The 15,595-nt window shown below is 41.3% G+C and overlaps 1 protein-coding gene across 2 annotated transcripts in view; it reads right to left on the bottom strand.

Annotated features, from left to right (window-relative positions):
• The window catches only part of ABCF1 (ATP binding cassette subfamily F member 1), a 44,196-nt gene that overhangs the window by 2,346 nt on the left and 26,255 nt on the right, over positions 1-15,595 (bottom strand). For both annotated transcript variants that reach the window (XM_042447340.1, XM_042447339.1), the window contains 10 exons: positions 14,676-14,824; positions 13,833-13,916; positions 12,712-12,836; positions 11,189-11,301; positions 7,886-8,057; positions 5,134-5,208; positions 4,749-4,819; positions 2,327-2,359; positions 1,445-1,613; positions 480-544 (listed from right to left, as the gene is read on the bottom strand). In XM_042447340.1, the coding sequence (XP_042303274.1) occupies positions 480-544; positions 1,445-1,613; positions 2,327-2,359; positions 4,749-4,819; positions 5,134-5,208; positions 7,886-8,057; positions 11,189-11,301; positions 12,712-12,836; positions 13,833-13,916; positions 14,676-14,824 (1,056 nt within the window). The remainder of the gene's footprint in view (positions 1-479; positions 545-1,444; positions 1,614-2,326; positions 2,360-4,748; positions 4,820-5,133; positions 5,209-7,885; positions 8,058-11,188; positions 11,302-12,711; positions 12,837-13,832; positions 13,917-14,675; positions 14,825-15,595) is intronic.

Here is a 15,595-nt window from a genome sequence, read left to right as displayed (position 1 = left end):
GTGATGCCAGGACCTACAAGACTGGGTACAGGTCATTGGGTATCAATAGAACACTGTAAATCAAAAAGAACAGCAAGACTCACCAGTCCTTTTGGTTTTACATTTTTAAAGGGGGGAATCAGAGGAAAGCTGGATGGAAAGATAGAGGAGGAGAAAGACGCCCTTTCTACAGTGCTTTACTAATGAAGAGTGTGACCAGGACAGATGTGGTACTTTTCTGGGAAGCCCTTGGCATCTTATGCAACAACACATGCATTTGTGGCATTAGGGTTGACTGATTCAAGACCATACCACAGGAGTGAGGTGGTGTGGATGTGTCTTATGGCCTAAACTGACTGGGAACTGATTCAGTATGACACCAGGGATGCCTTCAGATGTTCCTGGAACTGGAACTTTGCATGTTCCTCATCCATGGGTGCAGATTGCCAACTAGATGGCCACATGACTTCCACCCCTGATGCCCAGATATTGAGACTCACCAAAATGAGCACATCTGGTTCTCTGCAAGCTAGTTCAGCAAATACCACACGGGCTTTCTGTCCCCCTAGAGAAGGAATACAAGCAAAGATAAAGCTGAGGAGAGATTTACTGCTTCCCCCAAGACATGGGCAAACAGGATCTTTCCCTTATCAAACACAGTGTGGGGGGATGAAGAGAGACAGATCAAGGTCAGAGCTTCTTATCCCCATCTGAACTCCAATTCATTTTATTGTCTATTAATGCCTCTCAACCCTTCCAGGACCACCCTCCTTCTCCTTCGATTGCTTTACTAAGATTCAAATGGACCACCAGTGTCAGAGCCCTAATATGTCCTTTCTCTTTTGAAAACCCTTTTAGGGCTGACCATACCACTTGGCTGGTAACTGACCAGGAACGAAATCTGTTTTCTTGCAATTTGATATCATTGGTTCATGCTCCAGAAACTAAAACATGAACCAATAGATTCAATTTACAAGAAAAGAGGTTCTACCTAAACGTTAGGAAGAACTTATTTCCTGTAAGAACTGTTTGACAGTGGAGTGGACTGTCTTGTGGGGTGAGTGGAGTCTCCTTCTTCGGACATCTTTAAACAAAGGTTGGGTGGCATTTTTTAGGATTGCTTTAGTTGTATATTCCTGCATGACAGGTGGTTGCACTAGGTGATCCTCCTAAGATTCTACAGTCCTAAGAAGCAGAGTGGGGAGCAATGGGTGTGTCAGGAGGTCTATTCTGCACAAGTTAGCTTGCTACCTTAAGTTACAGGTGGAGGATATTGTTACACTGGTAATATTGAAGTAGTATTTAGCCATCAGTCTCATTAGTTTCTACAGAGGTAATTAGGGGATGGGATAAGGGGTGCCATTTTGTCCACCTCAGATAGCAAAATGTCTTTGGCCAGCCCTCAGCTTTTATATAAGCCTAATCATCCCCCACACCAAAGATAGCTACCTCCTCCTCCTCCTACCTGAAAGCTTGCAGATCTGAATGGTGTGGGCATGACTCTCCAGACCAAAACGCCCCAAGCATTTGCGAGCATCCTGGTAGGGCAGGTTGAAGTTGCGCTGCAGGTACTCTGTTGCCGTCTCCTGCATGTTCAGCTGATCAGCATATTGCTGATTGAAGAACCCAATTTTCTACATGGGGGAGGGGGTTTCCAAACACAGCAAATTAAAAATGTTTACGATAAAAATGTTAAAACAAATTTTAAAAATCCACATTAAACACCATAAAATAATTTAAAAGCCATATAAAAGTTAAAAACAAATAAAACACACAAATAGAAACCTTCCCTGCTTTCCTTGTGATTCTGTTTTCCAAACAAAGGCCTGAACTTTGTAGGACTGTTATAGCTACACTTTCTTAGATGTTGCATAAGGATGGTCCATTATACAGTCAATCATTTTGTAAGGACACAGTCTTCTTGAATTTGGGGTTTGGTGAGGAGGGGGATATAACTCACTCTAGTACAACAGATGAGGTCAAGCCTGTGCCTCCCCTGCATTTTCTGTCTCCCAACTGTAGTATCCAATGTAACTAAGCTAGTGAACAGCAAACCAGACAAAGCTGTCTGTCCCACTGAGTAAACTTCACAGCCAAGAGGGCTTTCCAGTAGTTGACTTCCAAGATTTTCTCTATGGAATTAGTTTGCCAAAGCCAGGCAGACCCTCAGCCACGTATCATTCAGGGTGATTATATACATGTTATTTCCATGGCCTTGGAAGAAACTAACTTCCACAAGGGTCTAAATCCTTCCATTCTGACTCTTCCTTACAATGGTGGCTCCTGCTCCCTCAAATCTGGCCTCTTTTCCCCAAAACAGCCCCAACAGAAGGTCACCAATACTTACTAGTCTGTGGTTTTTCCTCATTTCCCCTCTTGTCTGGAAAAAAAGAAAAATGGGGGGGGGGGAGAGGTTTATTAGAATAGATGCAAGATCTTCTGTGTGATCCCACCAAATTGAAAAGGAAGTGTTCTTACAACTGAATCCAGGCACTGGGAGAATTCAGGGCCAAAACATAATCTCTTCTGGGAAGGCAGAGTTAGGAATTGGACAACAAAAATAAATAAAATGAGGCATGGTGTGCCTAATTAAGGTGCAAGGGGGACAGGTTTAATCTGCACCCCTGCTTTCTTAAAAGAAATCTGGGTTTGAAAGTTGGGTGTAAACTGTAGGGAAGAAAGCAAGCACGAGTTGTATATGAACCAAAGCTTCCCTCTTTTTTTTCCTGCTGGCTCTATTAGGATACTGAAATGTAACTCTACTGAAAGTCCAGGCCAATAGTACCCCTCCTTTCCCTGAACTGTTTCCAATCCAACTGGTTTCCCCAGTTATAAAAACAGATGTTAACTTGCAGAACCAGTGCCTGAGTTGGCTTTTATCCCTCTGCCATCTTAACCTCTTTTTCCCCCCTTTTATGACATGTGATTCCGATTGCAAGCAGCAAGTGTACTGTTTTGATTTTTATGAATTGTAATGTAAAGCGCTCTGAGAGTCATTTAGACTTAACAGGAGACTAAAATGTTTACTGGTAAACAATATGTTTAAAATTTATAATTTAAGTTTAAAAATACAAAAAAATCTATTTTAAAAATAGAATAGAATATCTCACAGGTTTCACCCAATTTTATAATAGGAAAATACTGTGGATGTTTATATACAAGGATATCCTTTCACAGCAAAGCTGCTTTTTTACAAAGGCTTTCCCCAGACCCCAACTCCCTTTTCTTCCTTGTTCTCTGTCTAGCTGGATTTTTTTATTCACAGTGGCACTAGGAGGATGTGGAAAGAAGGCTCAGAAACAGACTTTCTGTGTTGGGTTGTACCAATGTGTCTGCAGTAAACAATACAATGAACAAAATCTGAGCTGGCAAAATGCTGGATTGTACTTCCACAAATCCTACTGAAGCCGTGTGTGCCTCTCTACAAAAGGCAAGGTAAACCACAGCAGCCTACATCTCATACCGAGATACGTGAATAGCAACACAGAGAAAAGAGGAGATCAGAGATGCCTGCCTCAGGCTCCCCCCTAGCATATTTTAAAAATGTAAATCTATATGTTTGGCCACCAAAATGGAAAGCTATGCAAGACTTATAGGTTGTTTACACAACCGTAGTGCAAAGGGATCTTGTAGCATCTCTGAGACTGAGAGAAAGAAGTTGGTACAATAAGCTTCCATAGACTTATGTCTACTTCATCAGACGCATGGAGTGAAGAGACTAGGAAAAGACCTTCATCATGTGAATGAGCTGGTTGCATGTGTAAATACGAATGGAAATACAAAACTTGTACTCCATCCAATGTGTGGAATGTTTTATATAGGGATTCATATAGGGATTCCACCTCATAGTGGTTAAGATGGTGTTCCCAGGGAGGTTGTGTATGGACTCTAATTTCTGCAAGAAGTCAGTAGTGTCCTTCACATAGCTAGGAGTGTTGGTGGCATATGGTCTAAGGATATTATGTTCCAATGCTTGAGATAATGGGCCATCCAGGGCTCCCTTGTTTATTCATTTTGAGTAATAAATAAAATGTACTTGGTCAAGGCTCCCAGGGTGTGTCAATTTGGATTTGGTTCGGCAACTCCTTTCTCTGCAAATCCTTCTGGTATTCAGCTGTGAGAGTGTTAGACAGGATTCTGTAAAATGTAGTGTTGGACATGCCTCTAAGTCTCCTGTATGTAGCCAGATTTCTCCATGATGAGTGTGGCTTTCCTCTTTGATGACAACATTAGGATTGTTCCTAAGACTGTGTACAGCATCTTCTTCCTTGTGACTAAAACTGTGTGGTAAATTATGTTTCTTATTATTTATGTTTGGGCATGGTGGTGGAAGCATTCTATGCAGAAATCAAGTTCTGTACCAATTGTGAGATGGAGCCCATGTGGAGTTCTTTTGCTGATTCTGAGAGGTACTGTGTTATATATTGGTGTTTTGAAAAAAAGATGGTTGAAACTTGTTTAACTGTTATTATTTTTTCACTGTAGGAATTTATCTCCATTCTTTCCATGATTTTTTCTGCCTCTGGTATCAAACTTTCCTTTAAAGTGATAATATCCAGAGACACTTTTCTTTTGTGAACTGAGGAAAACCTGTATATGAATAACATGAAGGAGGCTTAACTCTGGGGTATATCTGAAGAATGTGGAAATGCAACATTCCAGGTGGTATTAGCAGGGGCACCCAAAAAATGAAAGTATCTTAGGGACAGAATAAGATGATCAAAAATGGTGAAAACCAAAACATGGGATGTCAGACTGGACTCACTCACCGGTGTTAGTTTCCCTGTTAACAGCAACAGCAGCGTACTCTTTCCCACACCATTGGGACCTACGATACAGACTGTAGCAGAGAGGAAAACAGTAATATTAACACTAATATTCTGTCATTCAAGCAATGAATCTAGAAGATTCTCTCCCCACCCCAACCCCCTGTCTTCTATCATCCAAACAGCATGACTAAGACAGTCTGATGTGTCCACCCACTTAAGAGAAGCAAAGTCTCAGTTAATACAATAAAAGAATGGAACAAAGTTAGAACTCTGATGAGGATCTACCATTCAGAAAACAATAGATAGAAACTATATGGACATGAGGAAGGTAGGCCTACATGCTAGTTCTGATAAGGAGTCCTCTGTTACTTTTCAAAGCACTTACTTCGAGACTCCATGTCAATTCCAAAGTCCAGATTTTTGAAAAGAGGTTTCTGCCCTTCATAAGTGAAGTCTACACCTGCAAGGAAGAAAAAGAGGAGTGGAGAAAAGGAAAATCTCTTCAGCAAAAATTACGAAAGCCATGTATTATGCCAGTTACGGCAGACATCTTAAATCACAGGCAAAGAGGATTCCTACTTCTTACACACCCTAACTCACTTGTTACTCTCCTCATGTGAAAAGGAACAAAGATAGGAGAGACTATTATTCACATGGAGATTTTCCATGTGAATAAGAACCCTGATTTTCTAACATTCTTGCTCACAGGGAAGAACTTCCAGTCAAACAAGAACATTTAAGGGTGCTCAACAATGGCTCCTTTTCATCCTGGAGAGAAGTGACCAGTGGGGTCCCACAGGGCTCTGTCCTGGGCCCTGTACTGTTCAACATCTTTATCAATGACTTGGAGGAAAAAATTGGGGGAATACTTATCAAATTTGCAGATGACAACAAATTAGGAGGAATAGTACTCCAGAGGACAGGATCAAAATTCAAAATGACCTGAATAGACTAGAAAGCTGGGCCACAGCTAACAGAATAAACTTCAACAGGGAGAAATGTAAGGTACTGCACTTAGGGCGAAAAAATGAAATGCACAGATATAGGATGGGGGACACCTGGCTTAAGGAGACAACATGTGAAACGGATCTAGGAGTCCAAGGAGACCACAAGTTGAACATGAGTCAACAGGCGAGCGGCCGCTACAAGGCCAATGGGGTTTTAGGCTGCATCAATAGAAGTATAGTGTCTAGATCAAGGGAAGTAATAGTGCCCTATATTCTGCTCTGGTCAGGGCCCCACCTGGGAATATTGTGTCCAGTTCTGGGTGCCACAATTCAGACAGGACATTGAGGAAACTGGAGCATGTCCCAAGGAGGGCGACTTAAACGTGTGAAAGGTCTGGAAAACCATGCCCTATGAGGAAACGCCTTAGGAGCTGGGGATGTTCGCCTGGAGAAAAGAAGTTTAAGAGTGATATGAGCCCTATTTAATATTTGAAGGATGTCATATTGGGAGGGAGCAAGCTTGTTTTCTGCTGCTCCAGGACTAGGACCCGGAGCAATGGATGCAGCTGCAGGAAAAGCGATTCCACCTCAACACTAGGAGGGAACTTCCTGACAGTAAGGGCTGTTCGACAGTGGAACACACTTCCTAGGAGGTGTAGGTGGAGTCTCCCTCCTTGGAGGTCTTCAAACGGAGATGATGGCCATATGATGCTTTGATCTGGATTTCCTGCATGGCAGGGGGTTGGACTGGATGGCCCTTGCGGTCTCTTCCAACTCTATGATTCTATGGTAAGGGGACAGGGCTAAGCACTCCTCTCTTTAGGTGTTGAATCCACCTAGGTAACTGACACTTGAACATGGTTTTAGTCACATTAAGAATGCATGTGTGGTGTGATGGGATCTGTGTATGAGAAAGACCAGATATAAGTATGTATAGGAATGTGTACACAGGTTGAATCCCCCTCACCAGAAATGCTTGGAACCAGAAGTGTTTTGGATTTCAGATTTTTTCAGATTCTGGAATACAGTGGTACCCCGGGTTACGAATTTAATTCGTTCCGCCGCCGCGTTCGTAACCCGAAATCCTTCGTAAGCCGAAAAAGCCATAGGCGCTAATAGCGAAAGCCGCGATTTCGTGCGAAAAAGCGCCGAAAAGCACCAAATTTTTTTTCGTAACCCGAAATAACCTTCGTAACCCGGAACAGTTTTTTTCTATGGATTTTTTTCGTAACCCGGAAATTTCGTAAGGCGGCGCATTCGTATCCCGGGGTACCACTGTACCTGCATATATATAAATTAGCTATCATGGAGATGGGGCCTAAGCCTAAATATAAAATTTATTTATATTTTGTATACCCCTGAAAGTAATTTTTTACATAATATTTTTAATGGTGTTATGCAAGAAACAAAGGTTTTGTACATTAGAAAAGCCAAGGTGTCACTATCTGGATAAAGGATACGCAGGCTGTACATGAGAACGTACAGATGTGTAGCAGAGATAGAGGGAAACAGGCAGACAGGCAAGGGTAAGTCAGAAGCAGAGAGAGAGAGAGAGAGCGCACACGTGCAACTCTGAATTAGGGCTTCTAGCTAAATTTTAGCTCCTAAAACTCAAAGACAGAGAAGGATAAGAGGACAAAAGAAATAATATGAATCTCACAAAGCACAAATGGGCAAATCACAGAGCCTGTCCACTGCTACCTAACCTCTTCTCTGCAGTCAAAATGTCAGTGATGCATATCCCCCTGGATGCCATTTTTGTACAAGCTTGTTTCAGGCTGATGCAAAGCCAACTCTCAATTTTTCATAAGGGGTGGAGGAAAGATGCAAACTGCACACTCCACATCCCCTGCATTTGTTCTGCACCACAAGCAGGCCATGAATAACGGGCTGCTCACCTCCACTGTAACCAAGGGGACCTCTCAGTTTGGAGTTAAGTTGGGGCAAAAGAAAGACTCTATAAATTCAGCTCTCAAGGACAGAACACTTCTGTAGTATATGTGTTTGTGTATGTGTGAGAGAGGGGGGGGCGTTTTAAGGGCCATACGTACACTAGCACAACTCCACCCAGTCAGCATCAAAGCAAGTCAATATTTTTTCAAAGACAAGCACAGCTTTTTAGAAATTCAGCCATATCTTCCATTCCAACCCCCCCACTGCAATATTCTCCATGCAAACACAGGTCCATACCATGTAGACCCAGAATGGGTGGGCTCAGGGGTGGCGGGTCTGGAAAAGTAAATTTCACAGTATATTCCTTTGGCCGCTTCAGGAGTTCTGGGGCCTCACTGGCCTCTTCATCTGGATTCTTCTTGCGGCATTTCTGTTGTTTGCGGGTCAGGGCTTCCTTCGTCTGCTTTTCCTAGAGATGGCCAGAACAAAACAGTATTTAAGTTATCAAAATATTTATATCCTCTCCTGAAACACAGTATCTCGGGCCAGCATATTTGGGATCATTTCAAAACAATTTAAAACAGGAAGAAATAATTTAAACAGACTCAAAGTACATTAAACAATGTGACAGTTTTAAATAAGACTGTTTAAAAACTGCTTAAGACACTTTAAAACCATGCACATGTACAGATTTGAATGAAATCAGTTACTAACCCATAGCCTTTAGTTAAAACATTAACACTGTTTCTTTTAAAGTAACACCCAAAATTCACAAAACAGTGATACCTTTGTTAGATCAACCAAAATGTACAAATATATGTTGCAAGCTTTCATCAGGCAAAGGGAGCAACACAGAAAGACATTTCCTTTGAGATACAGGTTACCTTAGTCCTTTGCAAGGCTATCAGCCTCCCTTGTTAGGCAGAGAGCATTGAATTTCTCAAGAAGCCTCCATGCTGTTGCATTTGGAAAACTTTTACGCAACCTGGATCTCAACAGAAATATCTTTTTGTGTTGCTAATGGAGTTTAATTTTTATTTCCTGGAATTTAGGACTCTTTAGCTCCCAGAACCCACAGGGCCAAAAGGAGATGTGGCCTACCTACATAACTATCTCTCCATAACATCTTAACTGAGAACATTATCATCTTGACAAAATGTAGGCCTGGTGACTCTACTATTCCCCTTATTTTATCTTGACTGTTGTGTCTTCAAGTCATTCTGGACTTATGGTGACCCTGAGGCGAAACAATCACAGGGTTTTCTTGGTAAGTTCCTTCAAAGGGGGTTTGCCATTGCCATCCTCTGAAGCTGAGAGTGTGACTTGCCCAAAGTCACCCAGCAGGGTTACAGGCCAAGCAGGGATTCATACATATACAGTGGTACCTCGGGATACGAAATACCCAGGTTACGAAATTTTCGGGATACGAAAAAATCCCATAGGGAATTATTGTTTCGGGTTACGAATGTTTTTTCGGGTTACGAAAAAACTTTTGGTGCTTTTTTCGGCTTTTTCGCACGGAATCGCGGCTTTTCCCCATTAGCGCCTATGGCAATTCGGCTTACGAAGGCTTTTCGGGTTACGAAAGCGGCCGCGGAACGAATTAATTTCATAACCCGAGGCACCACTGTATACAGTGCTACCTCGGGTTACGAAATTAATTCGTTCCGCCGCGGCGTTCGTAACCCGATACATTTCGCAACCCGAAAAAGGCTTTTCCGAAGCGCGGCTAGCGGCTGGAAAGCCGCTAGCCGCGCTTCGCATTTGAACTTCGCGCCGAAAAAACTTTCGTAACCCGAAAAAAATATCGTAACCCGGAACAGTTTTTTCCTATGTAACTTTTTCGTATCCCGGAAATTTCGTAACGCGATCAATTCGTATCCCGGGGTACCACTGTACATACTTTATTGCTTTTGGCCAATGGCCATTGTAAAATCAAGGTAATAATACAATATACATAAAATTTCCATAAAAACAATATACAATAAATTGTATCAAATAGCAAAAGTTTAGTATTAACAATTGTGGACAACTTAGATAACATGAATATGTTAAAATTCACAGTTGGACCCTTTTAGATCAAGTTATCCCCATTACAGGGGACAGCAATCTCTATGTATTTCTTCCTAGTCTTTTTAGCAGCAAGAGCAAACAATGCTATGCACCAGGTCACATATTTATCTGTGTCCATAAGGAGGTAAAGTACTTTTTCTTGAGAGTTTGAAAAGATTTTATTATTGATTAAGGATAAAATAAAACAATCCCTAGGATCTTTATACAAAGGGCAACAGGTTAAATAATGTACCAAATCCTCTGAATATGGGCAGCCAACAATACATCTCTGTTCGTTTCTCGTAACCTTTTTAAGCCTTCCATCTCTTTCAGCTGAATCAAACATGTTAAGCCTCAGTTCTGTGAAGGCTTTACGCAACTGGTCAAAAGTAAGACTGTCAAAAATAATCCGGATGATCACAAAATTGTCTGGGGCTATAATATAAAGGGGCACATGGAGATTCATGAACAGTATGTAAATCTGCAAGGGTAGTAACTTCTAATATTGTATTATTTATTTTTACCTTCCTTGCAGGATAATCTAAACCTGCTAATTCACTCATTGAAAGACCATACTTAGTAATTAATTGGGCTGCCCCATGAACCCAATTATTAGCAGGTAATCCATTATTAAGTTCCAAAAGACATTTTTGGTAATCTAGAGTTTGGCATCTCTTGGATCTTAAACCAATAACACAAGATCCTTTTATCTATTTGGCTTTATAAAGTTGGAACAGAGGTTTCAAGACGAATCATAGCAGTTAGTGTCCCTAGGAAGTCCTAGTAATGCCTTTAAAAAATAATTCTGAGGCACTTCCAGACCTGGGGCCTTAGGTATGCCCCAGATCTCTGCCCCATAAAGGATTTGTGCCAGAGTTTTAGCTTTAAAGACCATTAGAGCAGGGTTTACTAAATTGTCTCCCTTATTAACAGCAAAGCTCAAGGTTGCTTTGGCCGAACTATGAGCTTGGATTTTAATGTTTGTCATATGTTGTTTCCAGGATGCTGATTCAGAAAAGAAAATTCCTAGATATTTAAAGGATTTAACTTGATTTATTATATGTTCATCTAAATGCCAAATGTGTTTTGCAGCGCGTACTCTGGCCTCGCTCAAACCACTATACCAGAATGGCTCTCTATTATTAGGAATGAGAGTAAAAAAAATACTGCAGTGTCACAGTTCCATAAAGCCAGTGTAGTGCAGAAGTTTGAGGGCTCTATTAGAATGCTGGGAAAAAGTCATTCAAAAACCCACTGGGCAAGTCACACTCCATTAGCCTAAGAAGAAGGTAACGGCAAACCTCCTTTAAATAAATCTTGCCCCAAAATGCCATAATGGGGTTGCCATGAGTTGGAGCAGATGTGAAGGAACACAACAACAACAAGAACAACATCAAGCAACAGTTCCATAAACTAATTCAACAAGAACTTTCTGCTTCTCTGGACCACTCTGCTATCAGACGGCCCACAAAGCTCAGTACAAATACACAGCATTTTTGTTCCTCTGCAGCTGTGTGTCACATAGAAGAATATGAATTGGATGCTTACTGCCTGCTTTGTGGACTTTCCTCCGGCCTTGAGGTCTTTCAGCTTCTTCTCTTGTTTCTCATATTGCTTTAGCAGCTCCTTCTGTTTCTGCTGATACATTTTCTTGAAAGTCACTGAAAAGAGAGAAGAAGACAAACATTCATACATTCAGAAACTACTTGAATGAATCTAGCTATTTATCAAGTCTAACAAGCTGCATCTAGTAGTGGTCAACCACATGGTGAAACAGGCATGGTCATTGCTAACTCTTAACAACAGTTGTTACATAAGCACATATCCATTCTTAGTATAGCCTAGATGTCCATCTCACCATTATCAATTAAATCGGCACTGTAGGGCAGCCTGTCAAGACTACTTAGAAACATAATATCTGGAAGGCCATTGCAACATTCAACAACAGATGAACACACAGATTAACATGTAAATCACTTCCTCTCAACCAAGGGTCACACAGTATATATACACACCTCACTCACTCCCATGCCAGGATTCTCTGAAGATGCCAGCTACAGATGCTGGTGAAACGTCAGGAATAAATTCTTCCAGAACATGGCCATGTAGTCTGAAAACCCCACAAAAAACTACAGCAAATACCCCTGCTCTATAGTCAATGGCCTATAGGTGTTATCAGGTTATATACCATATTAGCAGGCCAAGAAATTGACAAAATTAAATTCATTTAGATGAACCAGGCATTCCTGTACTGCCTCTCGCTATGTTTCCTGTATTGTGTCCTCTGTTCCATTCTGAAAAAAAATCCTAGGCTCAGAGATATCTAAGCATGTACCATTTGCCTTTGTAAATTTTTGACATCTATTGGGTCTAGGGAATATTTGTTGTGTGCCTTCAAGTCAACACCAACTTATAGTACCCTATTATTGGGTTTACACAATAAGATTTGTTCAGAGGAAGGCAATGTGAAAACCTCTAGTCTCTGGGACCAGCTGGACTAAATCCAAAGGTATTAAAAGAACTGGCAAATGTAATCTCAGAGCCATTGGCAATAATCTTTGAGAGCTCCTGGAGAACAAGAGAAGTTCCAGCAGACTGGAAAAGGGCAAACATTGTCCCCATCTTCAAAAAGGGAAAAAAAGAGGATCCTAACAATTATCACTTAGTTAGTCTGACATTAATACCAGGAAAGATTCTAGAACAGATAATTAAACAAAGAACCTGAAAATATTTAGAAGGGAATGCCATAACCACAAGAAGTCAACATGGATTTCAGAGAAAGAAGTCATGCCAGACTAATCTGATCTCTCTCTTTTTTTAAAAAATAAAATTACTAGTTTGGTAGATGACGGGAATGCTGTGGATACAGTATATCTTCATTTCAGTAAAACCTTTAACAAGGTTCCCCATGACATTCTTGCAACAAGTTAGTAAGATGTGAGTTAGCCAATGCAACTGTTACATGGATTTTTAATTGGTTGACCAGCCAATTAGCAACTTCATTTCCCCCAAAATCTGACATTTCTCCTTCCCACCTCCTTTCACTGCCAAGGATTTAAAGGAGAACTTACTGTAATTTCCTCGATAGTAAAAGAGCTTCTGCATGTCCAAGTGGATGATATCAGTGCAGACATCGTCCAGGAAACCCTGGTCATGGGAAACAATCAGGAGGGTCTTCTTCCATGTCTGGAGGTAGCTGTTAGGAAGCAAAGAAGTGGGAAAATGAAGAATAAATACTGTTTTATCCCATTCCTTCTCCCATCATGACAATTTGGTATTTTCTTACATCACTGCGGATGTAATCAAGCATTTGGATGAGCCAAGGCTGAGGGAAACATCCTCTAAATAATCATAGGGCTTTTTGAATCACTTCAGTTTTATTTCAAAATAATAAAGAGAATAAATGCCACTCCTTCTCACCCTTAGCTGCCAGTGTACAACAAATATCCAGAATTTAGATGTGTGACTACCAAGCCTCAGTACCAAATTTGTTTGTAAGACCTTTCAGACACACACACACATTTACTTCAGAGTAAGATTTCAGAATAAAAATGGCATACAGCAGATAGAGGCAAACTATAGCCCTCCAAATGTTTTTGGACTGCAACTCCCATCAACCCTTGCTAGTATAGGCAATGATGAAGAATGCTGGGAGCTATAGACTAACAACACTGGGTTCCGAGTAGGTTGGAGCAGGTTGAGGTACTGTAAAACTCTTGTCAAATGGGATGAAGGTACCGTACATACTCGACTGTAAGTCAATCTCGCATATAAGTCAAGGTCAACTTTTGAGGCCAAAATTATGGATTAGTCCAGGGTCAGATTTCAGGAGGCAGCCTGGCTGGGGACAGGCTGCAGAGTGGTCACCCTTTCCAGCCTCTCTGCAGCTGGGCTTTCTCTTGCAGAGGCAGCCTGGCTGGAGAGAGGCTCAGATCAAGTACTGCACTGACTCGTGTATAAGTCAACCCAGGTTTTTTGGGTCAATTGTTTGACCTAAATTTCTTGACGTATACACGTGTATATACGACACCAGTCTTCCTCCAGTTCCCAAATCCCAACTTTCAGCTATAGCTGTCCTTGGAAACCTGAGGGAGGGGGTATCCACAAACACCCACCTCTCTTCTTGTCAAAGAGACAAGCAGCCATAGTAACTGGCCCACTCTTCCTCAAATGAAGTTGACTAGTAGCTTACTTGTTAAGCCAGATGACAGCATTGAGATCCAGATGGTTGGTGGGCTCATCCAGCATCAGTAATGTAGGTTCCATGAACAGTGCTCTGGAAAGGAAAAACAGTTAGTCAGGAACCCTCTGGAATGCCACATAACTAGTTAGGAAGGAAGCTAATTGGCAGGCAAGGATTAGGAGCTTATGAGAACAGAGCCCCTGGAAAGCTGGACATTCCTCCATTTTAGGGCTAATGAGAGAGGCTAATCATTGTATATTCCTGCATGGGAGGGATTGGAATTGATGGCCCTTGAGGTCTCTTCCAATTCTTCAATTTTTTATTCTAGGGCTGCTCTACTTCCACAAGAGAAATACATTATTGTTTTGTTTCTAACATAAGACACATCAGGGTCACCAGTTCAGCCTATGATGTGTTCCTGGTCATCATACCCACTCCACATCTGCCACTGAAGAGACAGCTCTGCTACTTCACCTTGCTTTCTGAGCACAGGGAAAGCGAGGGACACCTCAACATCAACATCATCCTACTCAGCTGTGAAGGGGAAACCCCCTGTCACATCAAACTGGTTCCGACCCAAATGTATTTATTTATTATCCATATTTTCTTGAACATACCAATCTCACCAGACCTCAAGTAACTAAGCAAGATCAGGACTGATTTAAGACTTGGATGGAAGACTAGTAGGGAATACCAGAGATCAAAGTAAGGTTAAGATTACTGCCTGAAATCTTGAAGATGGTCCAATAGTATGACTAAGTGCTAGGCAGCTTCCTATGAATAACTTTCCACCTCTCTCAACAATATACCATTTGACTATTAAATTTAATCATCTCTAATCACATAGGCTACCTGGCCAGGGATACTCTCATTCGCCAGCCTCCAGAGAATTTCTTGGTTTGCCGGTTCTGCATCTCAGGATTGAAACCCAAACCAGCTAGAATTCTCCGAGCTTTGGCTTCTGCTGCCGCTGCACCTGTAGCCCGTATTTCTTCATAGATCTGGTGATAAAGCAGACAGAATTAATAAGAAATGTGATTGTATATTATCATGGGAAAACCCCATAATAGTTTACCTTAGGGTTACATAGGTCAGAAACAATGAAGGCACACCACCACCACAACAACATGGAAAATCTACCATTCCAGATGGTACAGTAATCCCCAGAGGGTAGACATGATGATGAGACAAGGGGATGCCCAGTAGAATGGCTAAATAAAACCAGTACTCCCTATTCTGCTCTCAAGCCATTTTACATGTTGTGCAGTCCATTCTTATTCTTCCACATTCTTTTTTTTCTTTCCCATTCCACTTCTCTGAAATGTCTACACAACATTAAAGACCTTCATATCCATTAACTGTATTCATACTCTCAGCAGAAGTTATACTCAATGAGACAACTCAAATAGTTCACACCATAGTCTTTTCAGCAGCAGGGAAGTCTAGATGAGTTTCAGATTTAAACAAGTGACAAAGACAATGCAAACAGTTTGAACACTGAAGGGCACTTTTACTTGATCAATGACTTGGATGAAAGAATTGGGGGCATACTTATCAAATTTGCAGATGACACCAAATTAGGAGGAGTACCTAATACCCCAGAGGACGGAATCAAAATTCAAAATGACCTTAATAGATTAGAATGCTGGGCCAAAGCTAACAAAATGAATTTCAACATGGAGAAATGTAAGGTACTGCACTTACAGCGGAAAAATGAAATGCACAGATATAGGATGGGGGAAACCTGACTGAACGAGACTACATGTGAAAGG

The sequence above is a fragment of the Sceloporus undulatus genome, chromosome 2, assembly GCF_019175285.1.
Source record: "Sceloporus undulatus isolate JIND9_A2432 ecotype Alabama chromosome 2, SceUnd_v1.1, whole genome shotgun sequence".
Classification (NCBI taxonomy): Eukaryota; Metazoa; Chordata; class Lepidosauria; order Squamata; family Phrynosomatidae; genus Sceloporus; species Sceloporus undulatus.
This window is presented reverse-complemented; position numbering and strand designations above follow the sequence as displayed.